Genomic DNA, 15,790 nt, shown 5'->3' on the forward strand with positions numbered 1-15,790 from the left:
ACTCTCTAACAGCAAAGAGCAGAAAATGAATTCCTTCATCCCACTGCTTCTCTGTGTCAAAACAGTAGGTCCTAATCATGTTTTTCAAAGTTTGATGAAATCGCTCAAGAGCACCCTGACTTTCTGGATGATAGGCGGATGACCTATACTGTTTAATGCCTAGCTGATCCATTACTTGTTGAAAAATACCAGACATAAAGTTGGAGCCTTGATCGGACTGGACACATTTAGGGAGGCCAATAAAGTGAAAAATTTGACTAAAGCTTTCACTATAGTCTTTGTCTTTATATTTCTCAGTGGTATGGCTTCTGGGAACCGAGTTGATGTACACATTATTGTCAGCATGTACTCATTTCCTGATCTTGTTTTTGGTAGGGGCCCAACACAGTCTATTAGTATCCTACTAAATGGTTCTTGAAATGCAGGAATTGGCTGTAAAGGGGCCTTTGGAATGGTCTGATTTGGCTTTCCTACCATTTGACATGTGTGACAAGTTTTACAGAAATGTGCTACATCCTGCCTGAGATTAGGCCAATAAAAGTGACTGAGAATTTTATGATAAGTTTTCCTGACTCCTAAGTGACCAGCCCAGGGAGTTTCATGGGCCAGGCGCAATATTTCAGCACGGTAGGGCTTTGGAACCACAATTTGATGTTTTATAGCCCAATCGTCATCAACCAAAACATCTGGAGGTCTCCATTTACGCATGAGAATACCAGACTTTGTATAATAGGAAACAGAGCTATCTGAAGTTTTACCTTCATCATCTACCCTGTCAAACAAAGACAAAATATCTGGGTCTTTGTGTTGTTCTGCAATGAGATTTGATCTAGAAAATGTCTGACTTTGGTCAGCAGAAGTTTTACTGGAAGTTTCAAATCCACGAGGGATAACGGAATGATCCGTGTCAAACACCTGACTGAGAAAGGTGTCATTTAAGTCAACATCTGTGACATTATTTTTGAGAGTATTTTGATTCTCAGAAGTTTTCTTTGACATGGCTCGAGTAATGGCACATGAAGGAAATAAATCGGGTATCTCTTGTTCAATTGGCTCTGGATCCTGATCTAAACTAGGATTATCAGTCACAAGTGGATTAGTAATGACCTTGTCCCAGCAAGGTCGTTTCCAAGAAGAAGGTGAATCCCTTCAAAAGGCAAAAAAGGCCTAATACCTAAAGCCACAGGTCCAGAAACAAGTCCGAAGACAAATAGACATTATGGAGAGGAACAGGAATGTAGTCATTACAATCTACCCCCTTAATAAGAACTTTAGAACCTGAAAATGACTTTTCAGAAAACGGCAGGGTATCTGCCAACAAAAGAGACTGGGAAGCCCCGGTATCTCTTAAAATTTTGACAGGGGTAGCGGAAGAGAAATCACTAGAAAGTGATATAAAACCATTATGAATAAATGGCTCGAAAATACCCATAATGCTATCTTGAGAAGAATTGACCTTGACCTCATTAATTGGGGATGAGAGGGGTTTAACCTCAGAAAATGTGTTGCACACATTATTAGACTCTAATTGAGTTGATGAAGAAATAAAGCCGGTTGGCTTAGATCCACTTTGACCACTTTGACCTTCACGTTTTCTTTTCAATTTGAAACACTCTGACATTAAATGGCCGTCTTTCTTACAATAATTACAAGAAAGTGTACCAAACTGTTTGTCAGAAGGAGATTGAGACTTGGGATCTGATGATGTGGGAGTGTTACTTGAACTCTGTGAACTGTTGTCATTTGATTTTCTATTCTCCTTTGAAAAATTCTTGGATGAAAAGGAGGAGTTACATTACCTGCATTGTTTCTGTATAAAAGGACTGAGATGGTTTGCTGAAAAATGAGGATTCTTGGGTCAATGAATAATCATCAGCCAAACGTGCAGCAACCTCCAATGTATCTGCCTTTTGTTCATTGATAAACGTCTTGATGTCACTCCGGATGCACCTTTTAAATTCCTCAATCAAAACAAGCTGTCGTAATTTGTCATAATTCTGACTGACCTTTTCCGAAGAACACCAACGATCAAACAGTTGTTCTTTTGTTCGAGCAAATTCAACATAAGTTTGATCCTTCACCTTCTCACAATCCCTAAATTTCTGACGGTAAGCTTCAGGCACCAACTCATAGCCCTTGAGAATTAATTCCTTCACAGAATCATAATTTGAAGCCTGCTCTACTGACAACTGAATGTAAATTTCTCTGGCTTTACCCACCAAAGCACTCTGCAAAAGCATAGACCAGGACTCCTTAGGCCAATTCAGACTCTGAGCAATTTTCTCAAAATGGAGAAAATATTTGTCAACATCCTTTTCTTGGAAAGGGGGAACTAACCTGAAATGCTTAGTGATGTCAAACTTGTCTGAAGGGAAGAATTTTCCTGACTGTCCAAGCTCTAAACGTTTATTTCTACCTGTAATCGCTGTTCTTCTAATCGCAATTCTTTTTCTCTCTGTCTTTCTTCCATTTCTAATCTTTCCTGCCTTTCTTTTTCTTTCTGTCTTTCTTCATTTGCAATTCTTTTTCTTTCATTTCCTTTTCTAATTCCAATTTCTTAAGCTCCAAATCTGCCTGTCTCTCTTTTTCCATTTGTAATTCTTTTCTCTCATTTGTAATTCTAGTTTCTTGATCTCCAAATTTGTCTGCATTTCTAATTCTAATTTTCTGAGTTCAGAGGTAGACTTGGGCTCATAATCTTTCAGGGTGGATTCCTCAAATTGGCCTAAATCAACTAGATGTTTGGCAATACGGTACTGTATTTCCCTCTTGCGCATAGATCTTTTGACTTCTACTTTAAGGAAATTGGCCAGTGTTATGAGGTTGTCTTTTCTGAGGGAATTAAATGTGTCCTGATCAAGGTCATCCATAAATTCGTCTGGTTTAAATTCCGCCATGATTGGATTTGGCTGAGTTCACAGTATACAGTAGTTTTGAAAAGGCTGGCAAAATGTTGTCAAACGGCTCAAAATATTCGTCTCCCGGACGAGCCCCCAATTTGTTACGTGCAGAGAAAACGAACAAAAGGGTGAACTCAGCAGTTTCCGTTTAAACAAAATTTATTACGAAAACAAAACTAATTGCTAAGTTAGGGACAGAGTACAAGCTTTAAAAGTGTACAGACTACTTATCTCAGCTGGGACGGCAAAGCTCCAGTCTCAGAGTTGTAACAGTCAGTCGGATGAATGAACAGTCCTTTGGCTTGCAGGCTTGAAGCTGCACAAAGTCCACAGTATAAATCCAGCGTTGGCAGTGAAGGTCTTGAAAAGTCTTGAGAATGACTACTGCTGGAGTTTAGTAACACACAAGAGACACGATCCCAAAAGTCTGACTGGAAGCTGAGCACGTCCCTTTTATAAAGGCATATAAGAACAATCTAGAACTTTTATTGACATGCTAATTACTGTTCTAAAATTATCTCCCTTACACAACTAATCAACTTTCCAGAACATTCCAAACATGACTAATTGAATTCAAGGTTGTGAGGTCATTAAGGGCAGTGACCTTGAGAATGTTCTAGACTAATTGAACTCAGGTCATGATGAGTGTGGGGTAAATGACCTACATAACAATATATTGTTTCCAGCTATATTATTTGTCAGAAACATCGAACCTATCGTTCAAGGACCCTACAGTGCGACGAATGTGAACCCTGCTGCATCATGGTTAACTGTGTCGTTTCAGTATAAATACACACCAAGATGCAGAGAAGGTAAGGTGCACGTTATGAAAAGTGGTTGTATATCTTGAATTCGTCGATTGTATTATACGAGATGTTCAATGTTCAGAGACCCTATTATCATGTTGTACACACTGCTTGTCGATGTCATCCCTTCGCAAAGTGAGTTTCAAACATTCAGATAAACTTTCCGAAATAATTTCCAAGCTCAGTCTCTTTATTCTTTATTTTGATGAGAGTCTATATACACCTAGAAAACGCTGGACATTAGACAAAGCTGGTTTATCAGTGTAATTTTTTTTTGGCAGACGAATACTTAATAGATGTTCCAGAAGATATGCAAATAGGAGAATCACTGAATATCACTATTGAACCAAGACAGAATGGTACAAAGCCTCTACCAAGCCTATTCTACGAAATTAAACCATCAAGTTCATTGGTAGGCATTTTAACATTTTGCGAAATGCCGATAAAATTCTCGTAAAAGAACGAACTCGTTGTCATAACATAAAAGTATTTTCGTTAGAGAAATATTGTACATTATAGAATTCTTCCTAAAGTTCATACAGAAATGCAAACTGGAACAACAGATGAAGAATGTAGCATTGTTATCTTAAATCAAATGCAAATTGTCGAAATGACACGTTCAATGTCTCTTTTAGAGTTGGATGTTCTGAGAAACATACACTTCGAACAGTCTGTAGTTAGCGTACCACTCAGTTGAACCATCAAACAATATGTATAGCACACGGGCATTTTATATTATCATCAAATATTTCTCTTTTGGCTTTTTTAGAATGTTTTCACCATTGACGTTAACACTGGAGAAATATCTGTGAACAATATACTTGACGTTGGCCTCTATAACTTGACTATCGTTGTGATGACCGGCGACCCAGAAAACGGAAAAGGGTAATATGCTTGATCTGCTACAACTATTTTGACCCTACTGATTGGTTGCAATGTGTAATTTTGACTATCCATAATTTATAATTGAAAGGTACTAGAAATGTTTTCCGTAAGGTAGAAGTTACAATTTACTTCTGTTTCGTCTTCATAGATATAAAATCTACAATTTACTCAACAGCCATCTTTGAGGAGAGTGATCTTTACATTTTTATTGCCACATCGGCGCCGCCGCGTTGCTATGTATTTTAGTATTGTCTATCTCGTTGATTTATTTGTGTTTGCAGTGATTGTTCGTATGTTGACTTGGGTTTGAACAAATTCCATCAGAAACTTTGATCCGAGTCTTAATATGTGCGTTCATAACACGAAAAGTGTAGTTATACAAGGAAAGAAGGCATAATGATCTCTGAAAATCAAGTGCAGCTATGTACCTAAAGTATCATCATATACCTTCAACCACAGAGAAACATAGACAGAGTGGCAACACTTGCATGCCTTTTGTTCCATGGTCGTCTCGGTAGACTATTGGCTTTTCATATTAAAATGAGCTTCAAAGGTGTTAAACTTTTTGGAGGCTTTGTTTGTGGTTGATAATTACACGAGATTATGCGAAAAATACGACGAGATGGCATCGTACTGCCAGTCGCGTAGCAACCATAGTTACTTTGTGAGCTCTCAGGCAAGAAACACTGCTTCACGCCAATCAAAACATAACACGCCAGCAGTTTCATAAACATGTCCTTCCTTGACGCACGTGTAAAAGACGGTATGACTGACCGTAAACCATTGAGTAAAACCAGACAGTATCGATAAAAGACTTTCAAATTTGGTTAAAACACACTCATTATATATTCATAAAAATATGAGAGGAATTTTTAAAACGGTAAAACTCACTTTCCTGAAGCTCAAAACACTCCCGTTTTCGCCAGCACGTCATTCTGCTCAGCACCACACGACAACAACAACACAAACTTTGCCGACATACTTTCGCTTAACAATTGGCGAAAATCCGAAAATTACCGAAGGATTCATGGTCGGCACTCTTCGGAAAAGAGAGGCGAGAGCAACCTGAGGCGAGGCGAACATGGATGGGTTACGTAACCGCTTCACGCCTTAAACAATACCCGTTGCCACTCTATCCATCTTTCTCTATAGCTTCAACAGATCATGCACTGTCTTGGTTGACGTATATCAAGTAACAACGACGGTTCATACGACGATGACTCCGGCACCAGGTAATACTAAATTTTACTCAACGAATTCTTCGGCTTGCATAAACACATACATAAACAATGGACGGTAGAGGTCTTCCCCCTCTACTGTCTGTGTACAAACTTATGCTATACATTCTCTTCGTTCCAGAATATGATAGTAAACTAGCACGTTTTATCCACTGTAAATTGCCTCTATACATATTAAGCCCTTTAAACCTTACCTATTACGTTGATTTTGATAGTTTATGTCCCAGGTGATTTTAACCATGATGACACTAATAAAGATAACGTAATTCGTACCTACGACTTTGATTCATTGTGATCAAGGTGATTTCGATCAAATGAAAATTACAAGATATAAACGCCAGAACATATTTTTGTCAAGGGTTCCTTCATCTGTTGTCTATTGTATGAATGTTTTTTTGTATGTACTTATTATTTTCCTATCGCAACGCACTCGCCCTATCAGGGAAACAATCCATTCCAAAACGAGCAAATAAAAATTAAGGGTCACCGCTCAGAATGTGGTACCGGAGAAACAAATTATCCAACATTTACCGACATTTGAAGTTCAAAACGACCCAAGTACCTGTGTTCAAATTTTTGAGGAAAATTTTGATTCTCAGAAAAACAAGACAGGTACAACATTTACTCTAAAGGCCTTGAAAGGTGCTCATACAAACAGAAGACTAGAAAATAATTTCAAAATTATTTCGGCGTCACAATATCTGTCCCGTAAGCGCATTTTACCACAACAACAAACAGAAACATCAACCGAATCGAGAATTTCCTCTACAAATATTGACTGGCCATGAGGGTAACAACATACGTTTGTTATCCGAGGGCTTGAGAGTCACCCATGGCAGTTTGTTTCATAAGGCCGTAGGTCAAGAAAAAAAGGCCATTATTGGCTACTCTAGAAGCCCTCGGGAAAACAAACGTTCCCTGGTACCCGAATATGACCAGTCAATATATGTTTTGTAACGCACCTCATCCAATTTTCACGCCGAAAACTCTAGAAATTTCTCAGCTATTATTACATTACTCATCTCTGTCGCAGACGACAACGCCACCTTCTTTACGCGTTCTAAATTGTGCACTTGCGTAGAAGGCACTTTCAAACTTCCCAAGTCAACAGTTGTTAGAAACTATTCACCTAACAGTTATATAAAGTGTTAATGGCCCGGGCAACTTTGCTCTTTGCATGACGAGTTGTGTTATATACCTAAACGCATGCATGCTTTTACTTCTTTCACTCAGTTGAGCCCTGCACAGAAGAATACCTGCTTGCCTTGATTGGTGTGTCTGCAGCTACGATCGTATTATTGATAGTCTTAATCGCTGTCTGTCTGACACTCCATTGGCGAACACGGTGAGTCACTCAGACTGACTTATTGAATTTGAAAAATATCAAAACGAGAAAATGAAGTTAAGGGATTGAAAACGCCGCATTTATATGAAAACAAATCAGGCCAAGATAAATGTTGACATAGATTTTACAACAGAAATCTTAGATGGCGTTATATTTGAAACGGCCTTTAAGGCAGCGAAGTTAGTACATTCGCACTAGTGTTGCAATATAATACCATAAGCTGATTATTGACGAAAAGACAATAGTACTTAGAGTTTGCTCTGGGTTTCAAAACGGTTGCTTTACGGCAAATATAAATGCAGTGGGAGAGATATACCTCTAGTGAGCGAGAATAGCGATATATCTTTGCCAGTCTAAATACCCATGGGCCAAGAGGTACAAGAAACGAAGCAACAATATTTGAATATGATTTCGTTTATTCAGTACCAATGGCCTCCGGCCAAGATGTACAAACTTCAATAGAAAACAATACAGATCGCTAGTTAACAAAATTACTGATTCAAAAGAACACATACACATACATATACAAGGAATCTTAAATATTTGCCAAGTGGGCAACTCTAGCAATCTCTTCCCTGCGTTTTGTCGCGAAAAAAATGTATCTGCTCAACTTCCTTAGTGTAACGGTATTTTGAGATGAAAGGAGGGTCTTAAATTTATACATAACAGGAGGATTAAAGTAATAGTAAGGTAAGTATTTCGCTCTCAAGTCCATATAAGTTGGACAAACAAGTAAAAAGTGAAATTCGTCTTCAACGATTCTTAGATTACAAAGCTACAAACTCTGTCGGGTCTGGAATATATTATTCCACCTGCCCGTTTCTATTTTTAGTAAATGGGAAGATGTTCTAAATTTACAAAGGGCAAGTCTGAAAGCAGGTTTCTCTATACATGTCAAATATGGTTCCAAAGTGAGCTCTTTCTTAAATGCACGATAAGTATTTAGCCTCTCAGAGTTATTCAAGTCGCTCATCCAAAGTTGGATATCAATATCAATACATCTTTGCTTAAACAATCTTAAAAATACAGTCTCATCGCCTACACCTTGATGTTCCCAAACTTCTCCGAAACCATAACTTTGAAGTAAAGCTCTTACACTTTTTGCCCAAAAATTATAACATTGTACATCTATTTTACATTTTTGGAACTCGTAACATTTGTATACCATTCTGTTTTTGTCCATTTTCAATATTTTTAACCAATATTTAATAATTTTACAATACATATGAATCTTCAAAGTTGGTCTGCCTAGCTCGCCCCTCATAGCAATGATCGAAGTGTTGTTGTACAGTTTTAAAATATGACGCAGCATTTTGTTGTGAATTTTTTCAATATCTGGCGCTGGATGAAATCCCCAGATCTCAGCACCGTAGAGTAGAATTGGCAGTATTTTGCAATCAAATATTTTGAGAGCAGTTGAAACATGTAATGTACCAAATTTACAAAGGCAGGTAGTGAGACTGAATAAGGCTCTTTTAGCTTGGTCACTTAACGCTTTTTGTGCTTGATACCAATGACCAGTCCAAGAAAGAACAACACCAAGATAGCCATAGAAAGAGGTTACCGCCACCTGCTGGCCATTGTAAACCACTTCTCGTATCTTTTTAGACCCCCACCTCTCCTAAAGACAATAATTCTAGTTTTGCCGACATTAACTGTGAGTTTCCATTTGCAGCAATATTCATACAGTTGATCAAACAAACGCTGTAGCCCTATTCTTGAAGAACTAACAAGTGTGAGATCGTCAGCGAACAATAAATACATTATTTTCAACAGACCAATTTCGACACCAGAATAACAGTAAGTGTTGGCTAGAGTGGTTCCAATATCATTGACAAAAATCGTAAATAAAAGAGGGGACAGTACTGAGCCCTGCTGGACACCAAAATTACAATCGAAGAAATCAGTCATACCTTGTGATGTCCGCACACACGACTGTACATTTCTATACATTGATAAATAACTCTGAAAATTTTACATGACAACCCACATTTAAGCAATTTATAAAATAAACAATAATGATCAATGCGATCAAACGCTTTTTCAAAGTCAACAAATGCTATGTATAATCTACTCTTTTTATGAGCCAAGTATTTTGAAATAATAGTGTGTAAATGAAAATATTATCTGATGTACAGTAATTCTTTCTGAAACCCCGCCTGTTCATCTACAATTGGATAGTTCTTTTCAAGCCACACACGAAGTCGATTGTCTAAAATGCTACAAAAGACTTTACCCATTATAGGAAGCAAAGTTATCCCCCTGTAATTACCGGCACAATTCTTGTCACCTTTTTTATGAATTGGTGCAATGACACCTTGTGCCCAAGCAGTTGGAAAATTTCCAGACTCAAGGACAGCATTGAACAATTTGCACATCATCTCTTTGACAGGATATGGACATACTTTAAAAATATCAGGTGACACACCATCAATACCTGGAGCTTTACCACACTTGAGTTTGTTGACACAACATTCCACTTCCTCAATTACAATAGGAGAGTTCAAAAATTCTAGGTCAACATCCGTAATTTCTTCACTATTTTCAACGTTGTCGACAAAGCTCTTAATCTCATCATAAAATTGAGTAAAGTCATCGTTTTCAAAACCTGGAGTGTTCAGTAAAGTTGAAAAATAATTAAACCACTCATTGTTCGATATGCTGCGAGATGGAGGGGCTGATTTACCTTTAATAAGTGACCAAAATTCTTTTGAATCTACTCTTCCAGCTGCAATTTCCAACTTTTCCAAATTACTACTGTTAAAATCTTTTTTCTTTTGGTTAATCAGCTCCCTGTAGTCTCGTTTGCATTTTTTCAACAAGTCAAGGTTGTACATGGATCTATTATTTCTAAAGTCATTCAATTTCGAATTGACTATACGTTTAAATCTCTTACAATCTCGATCATACCATGAATTTTCAGAACATCCCGTGCGTTGCTGCCGATTGCAATTAAAACTACGTTTCATTCCACTTGCTGCAGATTTGATCATACCAATGAGGCATTCAGCAGCTTGCTCAACAGACACACTGTCAATAAAGGCATAAAATTCGCCAATCTGGTTTCTAGCATCAATAGAGTTCCAGTATTGTAAAAAATTCTCTTGTTTATTGCTATCCCATATAAATCTATCATATGAGAGTATTGCGTTCCCAGTGTCAGGGTTGTTATCAAAAGTAATAGGTAAAGTATCAGTAAGGCATTCACTTGGAGCATCTAGAATGATGTCAAATACAATTGGTTGATGATCAGATTCAACCCTTGTGTCGATATAAAACTGGTTAATATTTGAAAAATTACATGCATGAGTTAAGAGGTAATCAATAACACTACAACCAGTATCACTAACATATGTAAAGCTACCACTACCAATTTCTTTGAAAAGTCGCCCATTGACTATTCGTAGTTCTGTAGTTTTACAGAATTCTAGGAACTTTCTACCAGCAGAATTTAAAATGCCATCTCTTGAACTACGTTTGGGACTGACAGAACGATCCGAGACGAGATCTGCAGGGAACACAAAGGTGGCAACATCCTCATTTGCATAATCAGGCTCCTCCGCAGTGCGGGCATTAAAGTCCCCGCAGACATAAAATTGGGACTCAGGAAACTTTCCAATAAAGGAACCTAACTCTTGTTCTAATATATCAAGTGTACAATCAGAATCGACCCTGTCGCTATCATCAGGGGGATTGTAAACTACTGCAAGTATAATTGACAGGAAATTTATCGTTATTGTTGTAAAAAGAAAGCCAAACAATATTGTCAGAGCTGCTAAGCATGTCATTGACGGTCAAGGTGAGTGAGTCTTTATAAAACACATTTATCCCCCCTGGATGTCTTCCATACTTAGATCTTTTACAACCAGCTTTTGAAATGATCTGAACCCATCAATACTATACAGTGACTCATTCTTAACCCACGTTTCAGATAAACAAATAATATCAAATTCTCGCAAATATGAGATGAAGTCAAGATCCAGTATTTTAGACGCCAGACCATGAATGTTCCAAGAAATACAATGTAATTGTCGAAAATTCACATTATTGTCAGATAAATTCTGGGTGTGTATTAAATTAGATGTTCTGTCCGTATTTGTGTTATTACCGTGGCCTTGGCCTTTATCCTAGCTGTGGCTGAAGTCTCTTCTTGATAAGGGGCGAATATCGTCGCTTGAAGTGTCGTACACGTACGTAGTACCGTCAATCTTCAGTTTGTCAAACGACAAAAAGCTCTCTTTCCCTCGTTTCTAGCGGCTGCAAGATGGCGGCCAAGCTTACGTCGTGTGTCTCTTACTCTACGGGTAAAATCTTCTGATATTTGGAAATCTGTACCTTTCAAGTTCTTGGCAGCCTCGAACACCTGTTTGCGTTGTTGGTATCTGGAAAACTTGGCAATGATTGGTTGTGGTCTTGTCCGTGCATTTGTCAATCGATGAACTCTGTCGAATTCTATAATCTCCCCATCGATGCCGAGCTTTTCCGTGATGAACGATTTTACCTTTGACTCTGACTGATCCCAAGATTCATTCTCGTCTTGATCTAATCCTTTGAAAATTAAATTGTCCCTTTTCATCTGTCCGTTCATACTGTCTAATTCTCTTGTCAATTCACAGACTTGATCACTTAAGGCTTTATTTTCTTCGGCTAAGCGTGCAGTTTCTTCACGGGCTTCCTCTAGTTCCCGTTGTACATCATTAATATCATGCGATAAGTCATCTATCTTTTGTGTAAGTCTGACGACAACTTGTCCATCTTCCTGCCGAGGTCAACTTTTACATTACGTAACTCGCGCATGATGTCGGATAGTTCACATTGGTCATTTTCTGCTGTGGCATACGTACCCAATAGTGTGGTTTGTCTTGTTTTCCTCTTGTCGGTAGTTTGTTGGCTACTTTGATTTGGCCCGGGGTTACTTTCTATGTCTCCCGATCTCAATAGCATACAGAGCAAGACTAACCGCAGTGCAGCGCAGATGCCATTGCCGCTGATCTTGACGCCATCATGGCCGTTGCCCATTACACATGGTCCGTTGCAGTATAATCCAATTCTCGCTCGCCACACCTCAGTAGATATACCCATTTCAAAAATCTTACAACCAGTGGGTGCAGAATTACTTTAGGGTAATTTTACAGCGACGAAGCAGCTCAAAGAATCTCTCCAAAGTGTAAAATTCGTTGAAAAAATCTGGAGACGAAGTGACCGATATGCGTCGTAGTCACGCCCTCTAGCGATTTTTGAATATGTTACTTTTAATGATTTATAAGAGGCTTCATGAGAGTTTTACATGATTTTGGTGCAAGCAAAACATGTTTTGTATGACAGGGTACCCAGGTCATCATGTTAAAGTGATGAGATCTACACAAAGGTCACGAATAAAATTGCAATATTTAGACCTTGGTATCTCAGTGTTTTAATAATTATTTCTGCATATATAGGTGAAAAAATCAATTAAATCTCCATATAATTCAAAATCATTTGGAGAGTAACGTTTCAGAAATCTACGCTTATACAGGAAATTAATGTGCGATAGTTTTCGTCGGTTTCCCACATCTTTGAGGGCTGAACTTATCATCACGATATCAGTCAATGTGAGCAGAATAAGTTCAAATGTTACAGTATGTTTTCACAATATTTATCTGAAAAAGTATGAAGAACGGAAAAAAGGGATCTTTCTGTCCGCATTGCTTGTCTGCTCTTTCCTATCTAAAACATAATTACAAGGAAAATTAACAATAAATGCACTTTTACGTAGGCATCCACTTTAAACTTTAGACAAAATTTGTAGGGATCTCTTGGTTTGCAGTGGCAAAGATAACGGAGCGAAGACATTATCAAAGTCGGCGAAGTTATCAGAAGCAGATGAGGTGCAATCGGTAAGTTTCGATATATTGTCCATGTATTGCAACAGTTTACCGATCACGCATGCGTTGCAATGTTTCTTCCTACTTCTATCGTATTTTTTATTGTTCTTTGGTCGGAGGCCCGCCAAACATTTCTTCGTGTAGAACGCTGGATTGGTTTTTATCAATTAGATTTTAAGAAAGTATTACTTGAGACTGCGATTTGCAAGTGTTTTATTTCCGCTGGTCGGTCAGTATTTTACCGTATTTGTTTTAACTTGTTGCAGTTTTCATCCTCTGCCTGTTAACAAGTATTGTATCTCCCGCTGGTCGACAAATATTTTACTGTTTTCATTTTCACTTGCTTCAGTTTTATCCCTCTTTTGAGGTCGATTGTAATTACTTGAACCTCTGTTAATAAAAATGATGATTCCAGATATAAAGAGCATTCATAAAAACTGGCTCCCTGTATGCATTTGTAAGATTTATTCCAGTACTAGTCCAACAATATAATTTGAGAAACAGAGTTTCCTTCATCCGACTTTGAAGCTTTCATGGGTCTGAATTACGCATAGTTTACAAAGTTGATAATGAGCAAATATTTTAAAGTTTTTTCTGTGATTTTGTTAGACCTCATTTGATTTTATAGAAACTAGCTCACAAAAAATGCGTCAAGACCCCGTCGTCTTAAAAGTAATGCGTTAGCTTGCAACAAAATGGTCACGATAAAGATCACAATAAAAGCAAAATTAAAGTTATTTTACAATTTTAAGAAATGCGATACAATATCGTCATCGAAAAAACTGACTTTTTAAAATTGCTTGTAAGGAAAAACAAACGTTGGACGACACCATCGCTCTGAACTGTGGTCCTTTGAGAGTAACTTCAGGTATGGCTTAACTTTTTGCTATTTTTTTGCAAGTGCACGTTTCGGAAGACAACATAGCGCTATTAGTTCACGACCGACATCACATGAGGATTTACATGTTATTTACCTTCTCTTCAGGTCTGTGAACTGCCACAGAGGCCAAACTGGATGTTGATGAAAACTCTCCCTGAGTCTGAAAATGGGAAGTTCCTTAAATCGGACCCCACCGAGGAAATATTCACGAACAAATACATTGAGATGTCGATACACCCCCGAGCTGCTGATTATCAGCAGGTTGAGGGCGCACAACCGGAGTCCGGTGTCTATGAAACAACTGTGCAAGACAACACTGACGTTGATGATGACTACCTACGACCTGTACACGCACAAGGCACTATGCCATGGTTACCAGACGTTGACTATGATTGACGATTACACCATGCAATGGCAAGGCGCCACCAAATAGCTCTCATACGACAAGACGAGCACCACCATCAACAATTACACTATCTCTTTATGTTTGTAACTTGCGTACCAAAATATTTTGCAATTCTTCATGACTATGAGCCAAGTCTGGCATCCAATATCAAAGTTATTGATTATTTTAAATACCTAAACTTAAAGCGTAATCATTACGGGTTAATTTCATTCTTTTCTGTTCAAACGTAATGATATCAGGATAGTGTTACTTCGTCTTGACCATTAAAAGGCCAAAGGTCAAGACCTTATCCACCAGTTATAATTTATCTGTACCTGTGATTACATTTACAATCCTCTCAAACACATCAAATCTATTGTTTTCAGTCAGTATTCTTCTTCCGATCTAAATATCTCAAAAATTAACAGTGTCCATGAAAAATGATCTGAAATCGATTGTGAAAATTACAAAACCATATAATTTTATCTGTTTTTTAATCAGCTTATTGAAACCATCATCAACAAGCAACTTTGTTACTTTCTAACAAAATGTGAATTTTCTCTTCGAAATGCAACATCGGTTCACTGAAAAAAGTGTTAAACTTTCTCTTGCCAATATTGTAGCTAACTTAACGTATAAGATTATCAATGATTTCTCAAGTTTGTGTGTTTTATTGGCTCAAAGAACGCTTTCAATAATCATGGTACATTTATCATAATACGATTTTTGAGTAAGGGTCTTCCGTTTGATAGGTTTCAGAACTAACAAACCGCAAATTTTTTTAGGCCTTTTAAACTTTAGATACCTCTTTGGCTATATATAAACATCGCTTTACTGTTTGTTTTAAGTTTCCGAGGAACAAAGGTCATTTACCACAGAAACACATCGATGACATGATTTCTATGGCAATTTCCCCTTTCTGGCAGGAAAAAAGATCTGGCTGACGATTGTTACGACCTAAGAGAACCAAAGTTTCTGGACGGGGTGTCGGTCAAACAAAGATCACTCCAAACATCAAATGTTATATAAAAAACTTGTATTTAATAAAAATTAACTAATGAATGAAAAATTAAATGCAAGTTATCACAATGACTTTAAACTGAGCGTGACCAGGTAAGTAAAAGTGAACAAAAAACCCCGATAATTATTGTTTCTATACAAATAGAGTACAGACCCGTCGGATATTTGCTCCGGTCTTGAACGCCGTCGAAATTCTGCTATCTAGCAACAGAGTCCGCTATTTCACAAGTCGAACAGATTCGACACAGTCACGAATGTCCGTACACAGTAAGTATTACTTGTGCGACACTTTAGGACGGACTGTGACGTGTCTGACAGCAGTAATACAGTTCTTGAGTCGATTGAAGTAGCAGCGTACAGCGTACAACTCTTACGCCTGGGACTAGTCTGGCAGAGACCCTGCGATTCGCGTTCTTCCCTGTTGGAACACGCGCGCGCCCTTCAGAGACGCGACGCGAATCCCAGGG

The 15,790-nt window shown here is 38.0% G+C and overlaps 1 protein-coding gene across 1 annotated transcript in view; it reads left to right on the forward strand.

The window, feature by feature from the left end:
• The window catches only part of LOC139118203 (protocadherin Fat 4-like), a 29,791-nt gene extending 14,424 nt beyond the window's left edge, over window positions 1-15,367 (forward strand). Inside the window, exons 13-19 of the mRNA XM_070681496.1 lie at window positions 3,587-3,712; window positions 3,988-4,118; window positions 4,476-4,591; window positions 5,753-5,823; window positions 7,063-7,174; window positions 12,981-13,050; window positions 14,024-15,367. Coding sequence (XP_070537597.1) covers window positions 3,587-3,712; window positions 3,988-4,118; window positions 4,476-4,591; window positions 5,753-5,823; window positions 7,063-7,174; window positions 12,981-13,050; window positions 14,024-14,314 — 917 coding nt within the window. The 3' untranslated portion in view covers window positions 14,315-15,367. The remainder of the gene's footprint in view (window positions 1-3,586; window positions 3,713-3,987; window positions 4,119-4,475; window positions 4,592-5,752; window positions 5,824-7,062; window positions 7,175-12,980; window positions 13,051-14,023) is intronic.
• Window positions 15,368-15,790: the final 423 nt, after the last annotated feature.

This window comes from Ptychodera flava, chromosome 19 (genome assembly GCF_041260155.1).
Source record: "Ptychodera flava strain L36383 chromosome 19, AS_Pfla_20210202, whole genome shotgun sequence".
In the NCBI taxonomy this organism is placed as follows: domain Eukaryota; kingdom Metazoa; phylum Hemichordata; class Enteropneusta; family Ptychoderidae; genus Ptychodera; species Ptychodera flava.